The following is a 20,344-nucleotide window of genomic DNA, read 5'->3' on the forward strand; positions in this document are numbered from 1 at the left end:
ATCCGAACGTATTTTTTTTTTTTACTTACTTTTTTTTTCTTAATTTTAATATGGCGGAAGCATTGACCGCCGATGGGACGTCTGCATTTTCTTAAATATACCACGAATTTATTTTTCGCTGTAATTTCGCGTGTGTGTGATAAAAGAGTGAATAATTGAATTCTGTGTGTTATTGTTGACTAATTCGTTTTATATATAGTGCTATACGGGAGTACTATCATCTATAAAAATGGTAATGATAGTTTTTTGTTTTGATACTTTTTTACGAAGTTGAGTGTTGAAAAAATGTGTTTACAGGGCATTTCTTAGATATTTTAAGTGTTTTCTTGCTGATTAGGATAGTATATTACGTTTTTTTTTATTTGAATGTCGTAAAAAGACCATTTTTTGCTCTTTTTTTCTTTGTTTTCAAGTATTCTAACCAAAAAAAAGTGTCGTCAGGTAAAGGAGCTCTCACATGTTCAAGTTTTTAGATGTTTTTGGCTAGAACCAAGAATGTCTTGATAATTTTAAGAGCTTAATTATGCAAGCAGGGTGTGGCTGTATTGATTTTCTCGGAAGGTTCTAGGTATAGCGTTAGAATAGGTCTTGTTAGCTGCAGTTAGCCTATGCAGAGTATTGGCGAACAATGCGGTGCCAGCGTGCTGGATCGATGTTAGTCGCTTGTAGGATCATTATTTATTACTAACCACGTTACATTACTGCATTTTCGATTGTAAAACATAGTGAAAAATATGAGACTTTGTTTTTAAACATGTTTTCCTACATGTCACTAAAATGCATAAAAGTTACAGATGTAAAATTTTCATCATAAAATGGTGATGAAAATCTATAAAACCTATAGAATTGCATTATAAAGGCTTGTTATCGGTTATGTAACCTAAGCAGTATAATAACATAGCCAGAAATACAAAGAAAATACCAGTTTGGTTTCTTTGTCAGATCTGTCATTTCCAATGCCAGGGGTGTTTTCTTTTTTAAATCTCTATATTGTCTTTGAATGTATGGTATTTTGATCACTTTATTGCACAATGTTGTTATTATGTTGCATATGAACCTGAACAATAATAACAATTTGTTTTTTGTTTGTAGTCTAAACGGGCAGCTTATGGGGATGACGAAGACAATCCACCCACCCCATCGGATGACTCTGACTTTGATGATGATGAAGACCCAGATAATTTGGAAGTGCCAGGTACAATTGCAAAAATAATATATGAAAAAATACATTACCTTAGCTGTTAAGGTTTCCCACTGCTAAATTCATATCATTAGTTGCATAATTATTACAACACGTTTATTTATGATTCCTCAATGACTTTGAAATGAGTAAACTAGTTTTGATGTCCATGATTTTAACTCAAATCAGTAATATTGTTAGTATGAATAAAAACATACTGTTGTTGGTGTGTATAGTGGGTGCCTTAACATGTATCCACTTTTGTATGCAACTAGTATGTAAAACTGGATACATAAGTTAGGGAACTTGTGGGTTTTTTATTACATTTTCTGCTTTCAATGTAGAATTCAGACTTTTTTTGTAAATAACAATTTTGACTATAATATTGGTACAGTTACACTTCTGGAGCACATGTTATTTGCTATCAAAGATATGTTAAATTTGCTTATGGATCTAAAAAGCCATGATTGAAGTTTGGTAAGGTTCAAAGAAATAATTCATGAGTATACCCTGTTATCAAGCGGGCAGTTTGGTGGCTCTACCTAACATTAGTGATGTGCAATACAAACTTTCCAAGTCTCGACATTGTAGCTATGTATGGGAACTCCAAAATTTATCTGAACACTCAATTAAAAAAAGTTTTTTATTGACATTGCACATCACTGATGTTAGGTAGCCACCAAACTGCCCACTTAATAACGGGGTATATTCATGAGACTGTGTAATATGTACTTGAAGTTCTTTCTTTATTCACAATTTGTACTAGCTATTTGTATATGGAATTTCATTTCAAATGGTTCAATAGTTTAGATGTGATGAAGTAACAAACAGACTTACAAACTTTGGCATTTATAATATTATATAGTGGGATGCTTAGATGTTTTTTACTTTTAATATATCTTGTTCCGTTTTTGTATTTTCGGGTAATGAAGTGAATGATTAATTTACAATTGATGTCTGTGAGTCTGCCATTACTCATTAGGCATCTGAGTGACTGACTGACTCATCAACGTCCATTGCAAGCCCTCAAACTTAAATAACTGAGATTTTGCACAGATATTCCTTATACGATGGAAATAAGGATGGAGTTTTCATCGCTATTGGTCTAGCTAGGTCTTATGTCTGGGAAGATGCATTTTCGAGTATTAGCCTGGAAAAGCTTGATACTATACTACTAGCACCTGGGTCAATCAAATCTCTCCCGAGTTACTTATTAAAAGTAGATTTTATGGGTTACAAATCCACTAAAAGTTTTTTTTTATTCGACTGGATAGCAAACAAGCAAGTGGGTCTCCTGGTGGTAAGAGATCACCACCGCCCATAAACATCTGCAACACCAGGGGTATTGCAGGAGTTGCGACAGTTGTAAGGCAATTCTTTTATGGCTCAACTTATAAAGCATGCTAATAGTATTTCTAAGAAAGTGAACTGCCATAATGTCTCCTGGGTTATGTATGGGACAGAATAACATATTTAACAGTTGTTTGACCCACCTACAGTCCTTTTAAATTTACATTGTTATGAATAAGTTGGTAAATAGTGAATAGCCGGGTATCCACTGAGCGAGCCGCCTCGCGCGGCAGCCATTTTCGGTGCGATTTTGAGCCATGTGTCGAACAGAATCATGCGTTATGCGCTTGCCTCGCGAGGCGGCTCGCTCAATGGAGACCCGGCTAATGTTTATTAATAGTATTATTTTGGGCACATTAGTAGGGGCCTGTGCTGAGTCATTATTGATAAGTAATCTGTGGCTCTCCAAATAAGGATGTAATCATTTTGTCATTTCTGATATCAAAACTTAATATATATTTGATTGTTATTGGTAACTTTTAGTAACTTTACAAATGCCTGTGCTTCAAACTCTGGGTGGTGCTAGTGGCATAAAAGTGTATGGATATTTTTGACATATTGGTAGGTACCTATATTTATGCCCATGACTGTACATGGGTGGATCAATATTTATTGTCTTGTTGTTAAAAGGTTTTAAAATAGTACTTTAATTTAACAGTTTAATACTAACATGTACACATTACAACTTATTAAATGCTTATTATATAGAAGAAGGGCTTACAACTACCACAAAAATGCGTGTTTGGCAAATTTGAATCCTATAAATTTACAGTTTAAAGAGTGACGCAGGAGGCCGTAACTATAGCAACGATTGATAAGAACAAGTTGATTGACCCACATTTAGATACTTGGTATGTCAAGTTAAATAAAAGGTTTTAAAAATAACTACTTCATTTAATTGAAAAAGTTTGTAATCATATACAATTTTAAGGGGAATCCCCAAAAAACCTGTTGCTGTGGTACTCTTACTAACGAAGTCTACGAATATTATAGGCGCGCGCCGAACTGTGCCGCCCGCAGTTCAAGTACGGGGGTTCCCTCAGTGACTCTGCATGTTTGTCATTACTGTGGTGACAAATAAAAATTGATAGCTGGCACCATCAAACAATTAACATTTGCTTCATATTTTTTTGTTAATACATAGTTTTAATTTTGACAAACATTAATTGTGAAAATAAGATTTTTTTGTTTTCAAATTGTGGTAAATGACTCATTGTGACAAACATTCCTTTATTGTGAAAAAGAGGTGAAGATTTTTTTGTTTTTATGATAAATTAAAATAAAATGTAAAGAAAGTTTATATTCAGTCTTTCTTTCATGTTAACATGTGTTTTAAAAGAGATTTGTTCCTTATGATTAATTCTCGTTTTTTTTTTAATTTTAGTCAGACAAAGAGTCAGAGTGATAAAGAATATTTGGATACAGACTTATTTTTCTCCTGCCAGTAGGAATTTTCGAAGTAAAAACAACTGGCTAACCTGCAGGCATATCTAGAATGTTTGTCTAACTTGATCTTTTGTTGGTAGGGGGCGGCAAAACCCTGGCTGCCGCGGCACAGCTCGGAAGCAAACCGAAAGGCACCCCCGCGCCCGCTACGGTCACAGTGCGTGCTACTACAAACCCTCTCGCTGGTAAGTACGACTTAAAAGCACTGAAAGTGTTAAGGCAAACTAATGAGCATTTTTTTATCACTAAAACTGAACTGCAATATTTTTACCGTTTATCGAAAAAATAGGAAACATCATCATCATCATCCTAGCCTATATACGTCCCACTGCTAGGTACAGGCCTCCTCTCCAAATGAGAGGGCTTAGGCCGTAGTTCCCTACAGAACACAGAAAGACGTGGGACGTGGGACACAGAAAGACGGGCTTGACGAAACTTTAAGGGTTCCGTTTATGCCATTTTGGCTCCTGAACCTTAAAAAGCGGTAACCAAGTGCACCAAGCAGCACATCGCCGGGTTCTCGTTCGGGCTATATTAGCGAGCCAATAGTTTCGACGTGTCTTGAACCATCCCTTAATTGAAGTCTTAAACCATCAATATATTTGTATCATTCCATTCCTCACTGGCCTTTTATTAAGAATTATGTTATTTTTTACAGCTCCATCTGGTGTCGCCTTCGGGCAGTCTGCAAATGTCAAACCAATCAAGATCTCAGCCAACACTCTCTCCAAACCTATTAACTTGGGACTATCGCGAGGAGGAGGAGGTGAGTTACTGTCACTATTCACTGTGTAACTGAAATTTGATGTGAACTTGTTTATTGCTGTAGGTTTCAAATAAGTTCAAGATGAGCCGGAATTGGATGTAAATAGGGAGGTAAAATTAAGGGTATAATCCGGCTGTTAGAGCACAATGAAGATTAAACTTTGATATTCCATATTATGAGAGTCGGGGATCGGCGGTTTGTGTGCAGCTGTGATATCAATTGTTATAATAGTATGGATATGCCACAGGACTCCAGGTTCCGTTTTTTTTAAAGTCATTGTTTTGTCTTATCTAATACCTTTAAACGAGCAATTCTTGTATAAATGTATATATTTCGGGGATCTCTGAAACGGCTTCAAAGATTTTGATGAAATTTGGTATGTGGGGGTTTTCGGGGATGACAAATCGATCTAGATTGGTCTTATCTCTGGGAAAACGCTTATTATCGAGTTTTAGCCCGAGCAAAGCTCGGTCGCCCAGGTACTTACATAATAAGCTGCAAGTGAATGCTTGTACTGTTGAACGATGTTCTCCTGAATTTATACTGAGTCTATACAAATTACTTATAACTGCATACCTTTGAGGGCCAGATTTTGTGCCTCTCAGTATATAATAATAGCAGCTTATTAAATGTTGTCTCAGTATTAAAAAAAAAAAAAAAAAAAACTGGTGCAAAGGCTGTCCATAGCTAATTAACGTGGAAATGCCGCAAGAATTATGGGGGCACTTTTGCGCCAGGAATAGCAAGGGGCGAGTTATTATTTGACTAAAATATTTTTGTAATAATTGCTTACTGTATCATATAAATATTTGTATATCTGAAAGGAATTGTTTTAAAAATATAAGTAATTTTTCTATAGTTTAATCGGGGTCATGGGCGTAGTTGGCATGTCCATATTTAAAAAAAAAACTGTTGATATCCTACTTCGTGCAAGCAATCGCCGGTCACTCGCGTGATGATAGTGGTATGAACCACTTGTGCAGGTGGGGAATGAGCCATTTGCCCTCGTTGGTCATCGGAGCCGTCTATGTGCTCAGAAATATTCTGAACATATCCCGTATTGTCTATAGCGTTCGTGCATCGACATCTATGTGTAGACTGCATGTTTCTTACATCAAAACGGCGTACAAAATATGTTCACAGCGCGGATTTGAGAACCTTTCAGTATAGTTTGTTGACAGGTAGTTTGTTTGCAGGGTGGAGGGGGGCAAGGCCCCCCCCCCTGGAAATTGTATTATCTGCAATACATTACGCCTCGTTTACATTTTTGATTGATTAGTGATTAGGTAATGTATTTTGTGTACCTACATAAAATATTTAAGTCGTTGTGTATTTTTTAGCTAAATTATTCCATTGGGTATGTAACCTGTAATGATAATTGTAAGTTTGAAAAATTTAAATAAATGAATAAATATTTTTTTTACTCGCACTCGCAGAAAATGTATGGGTGATCTGACCTAAAAATCTGACTTGCACCCCCCTGGGCCAGAAGCTGGGTACGCCCATGGTGACAGGGGTTGTGTCAAAGTAATATTGATGTGATGATTGATGCGCCGCGCGTTTTGTTCCAAACAGCCAGTCTAGTGCCGTAGGGTACATAGATATCGATGATCGCAAGGCACATAGCCATTCCGTGAGGGTGGTCTAGCTCGTTCCCCAACTGTCCGTCTGTCGTGCGTTGCTTAATGCGTGGCTGTTAGTAGCGGCGCCGTCCCCGTACGCGGCGGGATCCTCGGCCGCCTACAGCGCCGCGCTGCTCGCTCAGAGTGAGTACCGGAGGACCAAGCTACCAGTATTACTCTTGTAGGAGATATAAGGGCATCCGCTGCCTCGCCCGGCGTGCTGTTTCATGCCATTTGATAGAGCAGAGACTGCGGCTATTGGGCTGCGTTTTCTTCAGAGATGTGTGAAGAATGTGTTTGTCATGCATCAGCCAATAGAAACGCTTCATTTACTTATACTCGCTCAGAGCAGCTCTAGTGGAAACAGCTCGACAGAGTGAGGACAGGTAAATCAAGCGTTTCTATTGGTTCGCGATAAACACATTCCTCGCAACGCATCCTCGCACATCTCTGGTGGAAACGTAGCCTTAGATTCTCCCACACTTAGCGACGTAGAAAAAAATACGTTTTCCCGTCTCTACGCGTCGCTTCGCGTTGGCTGATCTGACCTACGACTTTTTCGCTCTTATTGCGTGGACATGAAGTGTTTTTGATCGACTAAAGCTGATAGGTATGGGGAGGCCCTTCGACGGCATAAAATGAGCACGCCTTGCTCGCGCTAAGCTGTGCACCCGCTCGAGTTAGCGGAAGCCCTAAGGCTGCGAACTGGATGCCAGCGGGCAGCGGGCGAGCGTTTTCTCTGTTCATTACGTGTGCTGCCAGTTGACCACTGGAAAACGTATGCCGCGCCGCTGCCACCTTGTGTCCAGTCTGCGCCCTAATAGACATATATACCTTCCTCTGTTATTTGACGATAGCAGAGTTTATATATATGTATATATAATAAGTACAGTTATCAATTGTAATAGGGTTGCCTGGCTAAATTAGGGGCCTTAAGATTACAAATCTGAGCGACCATGGCAACTTTTATGTTGAAACTATATCCTCGATGATAAATTTCAATAAAAAATAATCAAATAACGGATGATGGTATATTATGCGCCTCCTGTTTGTTCGTTCCTTTAGTGACAAAGCATGGCAATTCACTTGAATGAAACCTCCTATGCACCTAATTTTTCCTAATGTTAATTTAGGGCTGTTTACACCACTTTCTGATAAGTTATTTATATATTGTGCCAATGGGCGTGCATTGGGTCGATTCCAGTTCCAGGGTGGGCAGTTGGTAGTTTGCTTGCAGCAGCGCGCCACCAGCACTAGCGCTGTCTACCCTGCCGTCTGTTCAATGCACGCATGCGTTTATTCAATACAATTATAATCTGAATACTCTACTCTCGCCAGGCGCATGTTATGTCTGTTTATGTTGTTTATATAACCGGAGACTGTATCACAGATAATGTCACATCTTTCTTATACATTTTAAACGAGCATTCCTTGTATTTATTTCGGGGATCTCAGCAGAAAGCCTTGCTTGCTTGATCTTGCCTTGTGCAAGATCCGCCCGGATTGCTACCACCATCTTGCTCGCTAATCCTGCCGTGAAGCAGCAGTGCTTGCACTGTTGTGTTTCGGCGTGGAGAGTAAGACAGCCGGTGAAATAACTGGCACTTGAGGTATTCCATCTTAGGCCTCTAGGTTGGCAACGCATCTGCAATACCCTGGTGTTGCAGTTGTCTATGGGTGGTGGTGATCTCTTACCATCAGGAGACCCACTTGCTCGTTTGCCATCCAGTCAAATAAAAAAAAAAAAAAAAAACTTATTAGAGAGTGATGCAACAGGCCCTTGGACCCAATTAAATAAAAGCTTGTAAAAATCGTGAAAGAATCCTAAATGGATGTGCACTAAATGATTTCTGGACATGTGAGCACTCTTTTAAATACAACTTTTTGAATAACCTAAATAATGCTGGTCAGTGTTGTCATGTTTTGGAACTTATCAAATGCCAGAGTACATCAACACCCATAGTCTGTAGTGAATGTCATTTAGAAAGTAGGAAATCTTGAGTTTTCGGTGTTTTTAATTATTTGTAGATGGGTTTTTGATTGCTGTAATTTTTGGTGTCTTCAGATTATTTTTTGTTTTATGAGCAGGTTGTGATTCTTGATTTTTTTGGCACTTTTCATTTGTAGTTATGATTTAAAGATATTTATTAGTATTTTAGTAGAGTTGTGCATTTTGGTTAAATTGAGTGTTAAGTATGTTTTTTTTCTCCGTAGTGCACTATTGTTCGTGTTGAACTTGGTATTTAAATTTCTGTAGATTTGGATTGTGATAAAATGTAAACCACTATAAATTGGTTTTCTGTGTATGTAGGGACGAGCGTTATTAATAATTTATCTCTCTATCTTCATTCTTGACTCGCCAATTGTCTGTGGTTTTGTAGACACGAGCTACCGATAGCGCGCGAGTTGAATGCAGAGCTCAGGAATCCGATAGTGTTGCGACCTTATTCGAATTAATGATGACGAATTTATCGACCTACGGAATGTAAAAGAAATGTTATTTTAATTTTAACATTTTATTATTATAAGGCCATGTTCAAACCAAACAGACTGTCAGCCGCCGAATGTGAGCAGGCTCATTGTGATAACGGCCTAACGTATTGTCGGTTAGATGTGAACGAAAAAGTGAATATGTATGGAAATACAATAAACTGCGTAACGTCGGCGGCTGACAGTTTGTTTTGGACACGGCCTTATTTTTAAAATTTCGCGCTTTAAACATATAATTATGAATATAAACAGACTTAGCACCTAACCTTTTATTAGTTTCATCCATTGTAGTCGCAACATGACTCAGCACGATGGATGTAACTCGATTAAACTGTCAACAACAAAAAAATAATAATATGGGGTGCAATATGAGCTTTAACGCGATCGATATGTGTACGACAGCTATCAAGGACAGCAATACACTAAAGACGACTGAGGCGGGGCGTGTGCATAGGGGGGGGGGGGAGCGACTCCCGCTCTTCACCTCAGGCCCCTACTGCATTCAACTCGCGCGCTATCTGTAAGCTGATATTTGGCGCGCGTAAATACGATATCGCTTTTAGCTGAAGTCGGATTGAGCTGCGATATTGTATGCGCGGGCGCCGATTACAGGCCCAGAGCCCGTACTGTTTAATTGCGCTGGCGTTCGTGATCGTTTTCACCAGTGTTTTTAAACCTTTTTCATGACACGACCACTTTAGTATAAAGAGATATTTCGCGACCCAATTAGTTAACATTTTCTGAACAAGTATTTTTAAACTTTTTTTTTTATAATGAAGCAGTTTTCCCAGCAACTAATATGGGCTCCGCGACCTCACTAAAGAGGCTTCGCGACCCCCCTGGGGGTTTTCACTATCTATTTCTACCCTCGTCTTATGTCGTGTGATAGAAAGAAGTGATGAAAACGATTGTGATTTAGGGGCTGTTTCACCACCCATTGATTAGTTAACTGACGGTTAAATGTGATGCTGTCTCTATTTGTTTTGTTCGAATAGACGGATCAATGGGTGGTGAAACAGCCCCTTAAAGTGTTACAATAAGGCCTCTGTATGATCGATCATTTAGTTTTCTTTGACTGCGCTTGCTCGTTTTACTTAATATAGTATTTATATTGAGATGCCGAGATGGTCGAGCAACTTGACGGATTCATGTAAATTGCTTGAGTCAGATATGATGATCACGACGGAGCAATGAAACTAGAGGTTTCCAACCCTTTATGGAGTAACACCCCTTTTACGAGAATAAAATCCAACACCTCTTTACATTAGGTATAGTTAATTATACCAGTTTTGTTTTTCTATTATTTATTCATTAATACCAACTTGTCACTATTGTACCGTTTTTGGCAAATTTAAAACCTAAAATTGCTGACTGTCAATCCTCACTAGTAAAACTTAACAACATAGTCAAGTAAATAAAAGCAAGCACCTAGTGTCCTTGGCCTCTAAGGTGCCTCAACCCAAAAGCCTTCCCTAGTTGGCGAGGCACTAGAAGAAGAGAACGCCTTCACGAAAATCCATCCATCCATCTGATTTTTACTGTACTACATGTATACAATTAATAAACAATAAACAATCTCCACTGCTCCCATTGGAGAGGATCAATAGGCTGACTCAAGTAAACACGTAATTGCTTGCAGTTAACCCTTTTCCAGGCATAGTGACCACATAAATGTGCACAAATATTCGACCTTACTAAATTTACAATATGGTACAAAATCACTTGAAGTCGTTAAAAATATGCGTTTTTAAATGAATCTTGAGGGAGGCAAACAACATAAAACTGTGATTAATTTTGTACAGGCGTATCTAAATTCTCGGTGCCTGGAAAAGTGTTAAGCAACTTAAACCATCTCGGACCCTCTTAGTTGACTGTCACAGAGTGTAGTGAACCTTCGCTAACCGGGTGTAATTTCCAGTGGAGCTCGCGAACCTGCCGGGAATGAACCAGTACCTGCTGCAGAACTTAAACGCGATGCTGGCGACCGGCATGGGCGGCCCGCTGGCCGGCATGCTGGGGCAGATGGCGCAGTTCGCGCCCTCCTGGCCCGTCAAGCAGCCACTCTACCCCATGGACAAGGTAGTGCCGCTGTCTGCCGAAATTATACTTTTTTTTTTTTTTTTTTATTCGATTGGATGGCAAACGAGCAGGTGGGTCTCCTGATGGTAAGAGATCACAACCGCCCATAACCATCTGCAACACCAGGGGTATTGCAGACGCGTTGCCAACCTGGAGGCCTAAGATAGGATACCTCACGTGCCAGTAATTTCACCGGCTGTCTTACTCTCCACGCCGAAACACAACAGTGCAAGCACTGCTGCTTCACGGCAGAATTAACGAGCCAGACAAGAATATTTTTAACGTATTCAATAGTTACAATAAATTGTGACGATTATAAATTAATAAGGCAGTTTCAACTCAATGCAGTGGTCGCTAATCGCCTCTACCTATTAAGGGTTAATTAAACTTGGTTTTTTTCTGTTGGTTAAAAATGTACATTGTTTCATTGCAGATGCCCGGCGCTGACGAAGAAGAAGTAGATGACGAAGAGATGGGGGTCGCAGAAACATACGCAGACTACATGCCAACAAAACGTAATTTTTCTATTTTTTCTTTCTTTTTTGAATGCGTACTTTTCTCACGACTGTTGTTGCTGATTATATTCAAAATTTTAATTTCTACGGCCATCGCCATATTCAAATTTTTACGAAATCATAAAAGGACAAGCTTAACCGTTTGAAAATTTCGGGACGGAAGCAAACGAGCATCACTTGATGGGAAATGATCACCAGCGCCCATGAGTACAGTCACCTACACAGCGGAGCGTGCAAAAATATCTGTTACGTCCCACCGGCCCTAAGTCGAAATAGAGTCATAAGCAGGGGTCGGACAAAAAAGTGCGGATGACGTAAAAATGACGTAATCTTGCACACAAGATGATGTTTTTATTTAAACTTCCGTGTGACATGTAGTAACAAAGTAGCATTCATGAAGTAACAAAATAATCGTAAATAAATCAATGGTATGAATAAAATAAATTTCATATCGTTTAATGAAAAGGTTGATAAATGATAAGTGATGATTGTTTATGAAAATCAAAAATACTATTTGAAATCATCCTATAAGTGGTTTGACGTCATCGGCACTTTTTGTCCGACCCCTGGTCATAAGTGTCATAGCGAATTAACCCCTTTTCGTGTCCTCAGTGAAACTCGGCCGCAAGCACCCGGACCCGGTGGTGGAGACGGCGTCCCTCTCGTCCGTGGAGCCCATCGACGTGTCGTACACTCTCAGCCTGCCCGACGAGACCATACGGAGCGGGCAGCTGTCCGCGCTGCAGCTGGAGGCCGTCGTGTACACCGCGCAGGCGCACGAGCACATGCTGCCCGGCGGGACGCGCGCCGGCTTCCTCATTGGTGAGCGAGTGTCGGACACGCCGAGTGCCCGACCAGACCGTACGGAGCGGGCAGTGTCCGCGCTGCAGCTGGAGTGAGAGCCTTACGTCACTCCCCAACTTTGACGCGCTTCATCTTTGTTATTTTTTGTTTGATAGACAAAAGAAAAAATATATGTCCAATATTTTGTGGTAACTTTAATAAAAGACTAAAAAAAAAATTCAAAACTCATCGAGTCATAATGTGCATTACTTACAGAAAGAGATAAAAAAAGCTTAAAGCTAAGTTAGCAAATAAAATAAATAGAATAATTTCTTTACTCTTTAAACTACCCAATTACGAGTATCAGCTGAAATGTTCTTTAACAATTCGGGGGCACAAATGTATATCGTTATATTTTTGTCACCAGGCGACGGCGCGGGCGTTGGCAAAGGCCGCACGATCGCGGGGATCATATTCGAGAACTATCTGAAGGGCAGGAAGCGCGCCATCTGGGTGTCGGTGTCCAATGATCTCAAGTATGACGCGGAGAGGGACCTCCGGGACATCGGCGCCGGCAAGATCGAGGTGCATCCGCTTAACAAGGTACATATAGACTGCTTGTATTCATACGTCCGTTATGTTTTCACCAGACTTTTTTTTTTCATCTCTCCTGTTCGGAAAGTTTGATTGGGTGGAAAATTGCCTTTTCATCTCTAGGATGGAAAGTAATTCATTTTTTAGTTTTTATGATCAGCCACGGAGTCGAAGATAATTTAGTTACGTCAATGACACTTTTTTTTTTCACGTTTCGGCATGGCCATCTAGATGCACGTTATAAATTTTGGGAATTCCCAGGGGAAGTTTATAAAATCCGAAAATTCAATTGTACCGGATCGAATAGTTTACGCGTGCAAAGCCGCGAGTAAACTCTAGTAAAATAAATAAATTAACTCAAAAGCCCTAAATTTAGAAGTTACGACAATTTTTGATTTAATGTGCGATGTATTTAATGGTAGTAGAGTAATATTTTTAAACCATATTTTTAATAAGTAACTCAGGAGACGTTACCATGGCAACAAGCTAAACTAAAAAGTTGATTGACCTACTGTGGTGTTAAGGAAAAAGGAGAAGAGTCAAAAAAATATATTGACTCATCTCCTAATTGCCGTGACACAATAGTGTTTCGAACCAATGCGTGCAAAAATCTCACTTTTCATATTTTTTTTGACTCATCCTGTTTTTAGGCCATTTAATTGTATTTCAAAAACTCGTCCATAGTTGAAATACGCGAAGATATCGTCCGCGGTGAACGGCAACGTGAAGAAGGGCGTGATATTCTGCACGTACTCGGCGCTGATCGGAGAGACGCAGGCCACCACCACCACCACCAAGTACCGCACGAGGCTCAAGCAGCTGCTGCAGTGGTGCGGGGAGGACTTCGATGGACCCGTATCCTTTATATATATAGTTTTAGACTCTTGCAAAACTTCATTCACAATACAATACACGTATACAACTTACAGTCACCTGCATTAATATCTGCCATAGCGCAGCGTGCAAAAATATCTGTCAATTTTGTACTATCCTCGTGCGGCCCAATGTGCAATAGAATGTACACAATAAGTTCAAGGGAATTAGGAATCTATGGCTATGACAATGTACCACAGTAAAAATTATTTTGTTTTTCTATTGTTTTACACCATGGCAGTTTGACGGTAGTTTGACTTTATTCTCGAAACAATTAGATTCTAATTGCTTTGTCAATTTTTTTCTTAATATTTATATGGTGGGCTTCAGGGGGCTATAGCAATGAGGGTTTTTCACAGAGGCGAAATGTCGCTAGATGGCGTTAGTATCGTGAGGTCCGTTTGACGTTTGCTTGCGATTGGCTCATTTAGTTATTTAACCAATCACGAGCAAACGCCAAACGGTCCTCACGATACTAACGCCATCTAACGATGTTTCGCCTCTGTGAAAACCCTCATTAAACATCAAATGAAAGAAACTGATTTCCCTAACCAACCGCCTCAGATCGTATTCGATGAGTGCCACAAAGCGAAAAACCTCTGTCCAGTCGGCTCGGGCAAGGCCACAAAAACGGGTCTTACCGCCCTAGAGCTGCAAAACAAATTGCCCAAAGCGAGGGTAGTTTACGCGTCGGCGACGGGCGCCTCGGAGCCTCGGAACATGGCGTACATGGTCCGGCTGGGCATTTGGGGGGAGGGGACGCCTTTCCCCACGTTCATGGACTTTATTAATGCTGTCGAGAAGAGGTAAGTTTCAGCCGTTTGTCCATATTTTTTTACGTAAAACTGACCCACCCGTGATTGGTCTCCAATCTCACCTGATGTAAAGTGCAGATGAGGCCAATGTATCCTACTGGTCCAGTCATGCTCCAGTAATATAATAGCCTAGCCTATAACGAGATGATGGATGGAACGAAGTAGGAACAAACACGAGTAGAGTACACTTTTCACATAGCGACTAGACTGATATTTCATAGTCTTTGTTTGTAAGCTGTTGCTCACTACACTTTCACTGAATATGAAATATCTTACTTGGAATAACGATAACATCACTGCAGTGTTTATTCTTTAAAACTCATTTATAATAAAACAACCAACATCTTAAACTTTTAAAGGAACACATCGTTAGCATGTTGCGGCGAGGGATACGCGCCATCTATTAGTAGCTTTTGGAATTAATTAACTTAAAACTATTGCAAGGGAGCACAGCGTTATCTTAACGGGTGGGCGGTACAGAGCCTAGAGTGTGTTTACTGAAATTATGAATTTTAACGTAAGACATTCAACACAAGCTCAGAATAGCTCAAAAAGATATGGCCTTCTAAGTTCATTTTCTCATCAGATCAACGACTGAGTTACTATTCTATCCTTATAAGTTTGTGAGGCTTCAGGCTAACTTCACAAACGCACTAAATTGTACCTATTTACTTTTATAGTAGGAATTTTTGGGATGTCCCGATCTCGTTAACAGCCCACCTTTCGAACGAAACCATTGTATTCTATTGGGCTTTCAACCGCATAATCCTCAGTTTAAAATGAACGGAAATATAAAATAAAATAGTTCACTGAAATAACTTTATTTCCTAGAGGCAAAAGTGCATTTAAAAAAAATACAAGTTCGCAGATAATACTTTTCCATGAGGCTGAATGTCTACGACGCATTCAATTTTGAAAAACATTATCTGCCAACAAAGTTTTATTTACAAAAGAACTCTCTATTGTAAGTCGTTATTTCAATGAGCTATTTGTCTTATATTTTCGTTCATTTTAAACTGAGGATTATGCACTTGAGGACATAACAAAATACAATGGATTTCGTCACTACTTAAAAAAAAACTCGTATCTCAAAATTTTGTTGACGTATTGATTTGAGATACGAGATTTTTTCAAAGTACTGACGATTTGTTCAACAGGTGGGATGTTAGCGAGATCGGGACATTGGACATCTCAAAAAATTCCTACAAAAACTGTCCCTACCTCATATTGGTCTCTCTATTTGTGTCTCATATCATGTGTATTTAGCAGTGTTTACCCAATAACCAGAAGGAGTGTTATGTTTTCGATTGTATGTAATCGTTAATTTGTTTCCGAAAGAAAGAAATTGAAAAAAAAAAGTATTTGTATTGTGTTATGTTATATTAAAATAACTATTGTTAGGCGAGGAATGTTATAACGAGTTTTATTTACAAGTATGAGATATATTTGTCTCCGACTTTTCTCTGGAGTCAACGGGTGTTTTGTTCCAGGGGCGTGGGCGCTATGGAGATCGTAGCCATGGACATGAAGCTGCGAGGCATGTACATCGCGCGGCAGCTGTCCTTCCACGGGGTGTCCTTCAAGATCGAGGAGGTGCCTCTCACGGACGCCTTCCGGGACACCTACGACAAGTCCGTGGCGCTGGTACGTGTCTACAGAAGGCTCCCTCATCGGGAGAGGAGTGACATGCGACTTGTATTACATTGCGAGGACAGACTTTTTGAGGCCCGGGGCGATCTTTAATTTTTACTTACTTACCTTACTTCGCCGGCTCAGCGACCCAAAGTGGATCTTGGCCTCCGACACAAGACTCCGCCAATTGTTCCTATCCTGTACAACAAGGCGCCAGTCTGCCACCTGCCGTCGCACAGGTCTTTTCGGACTTCATCCAGCCAGCGATACCTAGGCCTTCCGATTGGCCGTCTTCCAGTCGGTTGTCCTAGGTATGCTCTCTTGGCCGCACGATCCTCTCCCATTCTCTCCACGTGGCCGAGCCAACGAAGCCGCGCAGACTTGCTTTACTGAATGGAAAATCAAATTTTAGTCAATATTTTACCACGTGAACACCACTTAAACATTTACAAGCGAAGCAACATCCGTCACGCAAAAACTTTTTTTTTTGTGTGCTTGCCAATGCCAAACCGGGGTTCCCCCTTAGGTGTGGGCCCGAGAGGCGAACCGCCCCTGTCGCCCCTTTAGTCCGCCACTGATTGCAAGGGTGTAAGCAGACAATTTTGATGTTGTCAATCAAGCACCCCAATGTAATACAACTTGCATAATTTAGATAGATTTATACCCTCATTCGGTGTCAATGAAAAATCGACCAATTGAATTGACCATTTTGAATTTTGTCAAAATGTAATTGTGCTGAAAAATATCTACGTATTTAGTTTTGTCCATATAAATTGAGGGCAAAACTAAATACGGAATAAGTGAATGTATGTATGTAAACTCTTTATTGTACCATCAGCCAAATATATGGTCTACCACCCTAAAGTTGATAATCGTTTGCATGTCATAAAACAATAATGCCAATAGACGTGTCTGTCAACTTGAAAGCTCGATTTTAGCGACATATTCATTTGATAGGAACTTGATTAAAAATTGATAGACCACTTATTTGGCTGATGGTACAAAAGAGAATGTGAGAAGAAGTCTAAATCAAGGCCACAACTTAATATGTAGCCCCAAAATGAATGATTTATGGTGGAACATATTATTTACCATTGGTAATATTTGTGAGTGTACGTAACTAAAAGTAGTTTTTTTTTTGACATTTATTAAACTTGCCAATTTTATGGGACAAGATTCCATTTTCGGACAGTTTTTCTTCTCAATGTATTTTAAAGTGTCATTTTTCTGCTTCAAAGTATAATTTGGAGCTGTTCATTTTCCATTTGCACAAAATGACAGTAAATCTTAATAACTTATCCGATAAAATAAGATAGAAAACATAATTTAATAGATAATAATTTAATGTGCTCAAAAAGTTTAAATAATTCGTAATACTGATCAGTACCATTTGTACAGTACAGTATGAATTCGCCACTAGAGGCGCTAGTGTAGCGTGAGGTCTCCGAAATGTCAAATCTCATAGTTTTTGGGTGAGCTACGCGGGTTTATTTATAATTAGAATAATTTTGTGAATATTTTGCAATATCTGAAATTAATTATGGCAAATATGCGTTCCGGGGCAATGAATGTCTGTGTTTTGAGACAGTTTTGTCTTTCGGAAACCTTTGTCCTCCCTTTTTTCCGAATAAAACGGGGATTATGCATCACTGTGGCATGCTCGATATTTTTATGGTACGGTTTTAAAGTGTATTAAATATGATTTTAATCTAAACTTTGTTTTCACGCCCGTAATAACAGACTTTGAAAGCCATACTTAAAAACCTCACGCAACAGTGCGCCATCTAGTGAGACAAAAACGATAGCCCTCATTGAAACAATACCACGGAGCTCTGTCAAAAATTTGTCTGTATTTGGTAGTGGGTGGAGGCGATGCAGCGGTTCACGGAGGCGGCCGAGCTGATCGACGCGGAGGCGCGCATGAAGAAGACCATGTGGGGGCAGTTCTGGTCGGCGCACCAGCGGTTCTTCAAGTACCTCTGTATCGCCGCTAAGGTAATACATGCTCTTTAACCTTCCTGTGAAGCGCTGATCTCTGAGACTAGTTTCCTTTGGCATTTTTGTTTATGCAGCTATAGTACTATTGCCTAGGTCTACAAATAGGCAATTGCTGGTTGGTAAATGAAATGAAAATGTAAGGCATAATGTTTTTCATTTCTAATGAAATGAGATATGCGAGGGATGTGTTTCTCATGAACCAACAGAGACGCTTCATTTAACTATATTAAATTATTATTATTATATTTATTTGTTTTTGCAGGTGGTAGGACCTTGTGCAAGGTCCGCCCGGATTGCTACCACCATCTTGCTCGCTAATCCTGCCGTGAAGCAGTAGTGCTTGCACTGTTGTGTTTCGGCGTGGTGAGTGAGACAGCCGGTGAAATTACTGGCACTTGAGGTATCCCATCTTAGGCCTCTAGGTTGGCAACGCATCTGCAGTACCCCTGGTGTTGCAGATGTTAATGGCGGTGGTGATCTCTTACCATCAGGAACCCACTTGCTCGTTTGCCATCCAGTCGAATAAAAAAAAAAAAAAAAAAAAACCTCGCACAGCACAGCTCTGGTGGAAACAGCAGAGCGGATCGAGGATAAGTAAAAATTTCAATTTGGAGGCTCATTAAAAAAACTTTATTCGCGACTAAAAGCGTATAAAGCGTGTATGTGTGCTAGTGTCGTGTTCGGACTATGGTTTTTCGGTTGTTTTTTTGAGAGTATGACGTATCAGTTTATGAAATCGTTGTACTCGTCTGTAGGTACATCACGCGGTGGTGACGGCGCGCGAGGCGGTCAAGTGTGGCAAGTGCGTGGTGATCGGTCTGCAGAGCACCGGCGAGGCGCGCACGCTCGACCAGCTCGAGCGGGACGACGGCGAGCTCAGCGACTTCGTGTCCACCGCCAAGTTAGTGCCACCTTCACTCTACGACGGTGTACTGTAGCCGCGGTTAGCCGCGGGTTTTAGCGTGCCTTCCCTCTTCAAAATATCGCTTGTGAAAGAGACGGCGCGCTCACACCGCACGTTTAGCCGCATAGTGCGTATGTAGCCTAAAGGTCTACGGTAGCTGACGCGGTTTGCACGGAGCGGGTGGACACTGGCGTTTTTAAAAAAAAAAGTGTACCCTCTTTTTTAATTTTGGAAAAAATATGGATTTTCCTACTCAAAATCAAGAGCATAATCGATTCCGATCGTTTCAAAAAATGTGCCCAGTTTTTCATACAAAATTTTATGAGTCCGTTTTGTCACGCCCATACTGAGTGTATGAAAAATAAAAACCGGCCAAGAGCGTGTCGGGCACGCCCGAAATAGGGTTCCGTAGCCATTACGAAAAAATTAAGTAATATGTTTCTAAGGATTTCGTATTTTATACGGAATCTTCCATAGTTTAGGTATATTTTATACCTTAGGCTGCTATTTACTCATAAACTACTAATAATTCTCAAGCAAACTTAACCATTATAGTTATCCTTGAAAGTCTGATATACTTACTACCATCCTGAATTTTTTCAAATTTTTCCTCCCACCGGTTTAGATTTTAACGAAAATTTGCACTTTAAAGTTGAATATTTCGCAAACATATCGCTGTATCTAGCAAACTAAAAAATCACCCTCACTGTGCGTCTATGGGAGGTTTTTTTTTAGTTTTTTATTGTACCATTTTGTCAGCATAGTTTACATATATATCCGTGCAAAATTACAGCTTTCTAGCATTGATAGTCCCTGAGCAAAGCCGCGGACGGACAGACAGACAGACAGACAGACATGGCGAAACTATAAGGGTTCCGTTTTTGCCATTTTGGCTCCGGAACCCTAAAAAACTTCGCAAAACTGTCATTTTTTTGGGACATTTTTTAAACAATCGGAATCGATTGTGCTCTTGATTCTGAGTAGGAAAAAACCATGTTTTTTCCTTATTTTAAAAAAAGGATGCGCACACACTTACATCACGCCTGTATTCCCAAATCTACCCATTTGCAGAGCACACGAAACGTTACGGCTTCGGAGTCACTGAAAAATAGTATGAGCATCGCTAACAGCACGCGACGCGTACAATGTATTTTACCTGTAAACTACACCCGCAGACGTGCGCCCGCTTCGTGCGCCCGCGCCAGCTAGCCTAGGCCCTAAAGTTCTCCGTTAGCGCTGTAATTCTGCACTGAACTGAACTGAACTGCATTAGAGATTTACGAGGATGCGTAACGAG

General features: G+C 40.1%; 1 protein-coding gene across 1 annotated transcript in view; it reads left to right on the top strand.

Annotated features, from left to right (window-relative positions):
- Positions 1–59: 59 nt before the first annotated feature.
- Positions 60–20,344, top strand: part of LOC141430973 (protein strawberry notch-like) — a 45,926-nt gene continuing 25,641 nt past the window's right edge. Inside the window, 14 exon segments of the mRNA XM_074091883.1 lie at positions 60–232; positions 1,093–1,195; positions 4,057–4,161; positions 4,635–4,742; positions 6,443–6,508; positions 10,773–10,933; positions 11,367–11,448; positions 12,061–12,270; positions 12,659–12,834; positions 13,510–13,680; positions 14,263–14,504; positions 16,004–16,157; positions 18,006–18,140; positions 18,899–19,044. Coding sequence (XP_073947984.1) covers positions 230–232; positions 1,093–1,195; positions 4,057–4,161; positions 4,635–4,742; positions 6,443–6,508; positions 10,773–10,933; positions 11,367–11,448; positions 12,061–12,270; positions 12,659–12,834; positions 13,510–13,680; positions 14,263–14,504; positions 16,004–16,157; positions 18,006–18,140; positions 18,899–19,044 — 1,862 coding nt within the window. The 5' untranslated portion in view covers positions 60–229.

Source organism: Choristoneura fumiferana, chromosome 9 (assembly GCF_025370935.1).
Source record: "Choristoneura fumiferana chromosome 9, NRCan_CFum_1, whole genome shotgun sequence".
Taxonomy (NCBI): Eukaryota; Metazoa; Arthropoda; class Insecta; order Lepidoptera; family Tortricidae; genus Choristoneura; species Choristoneura fumiferana.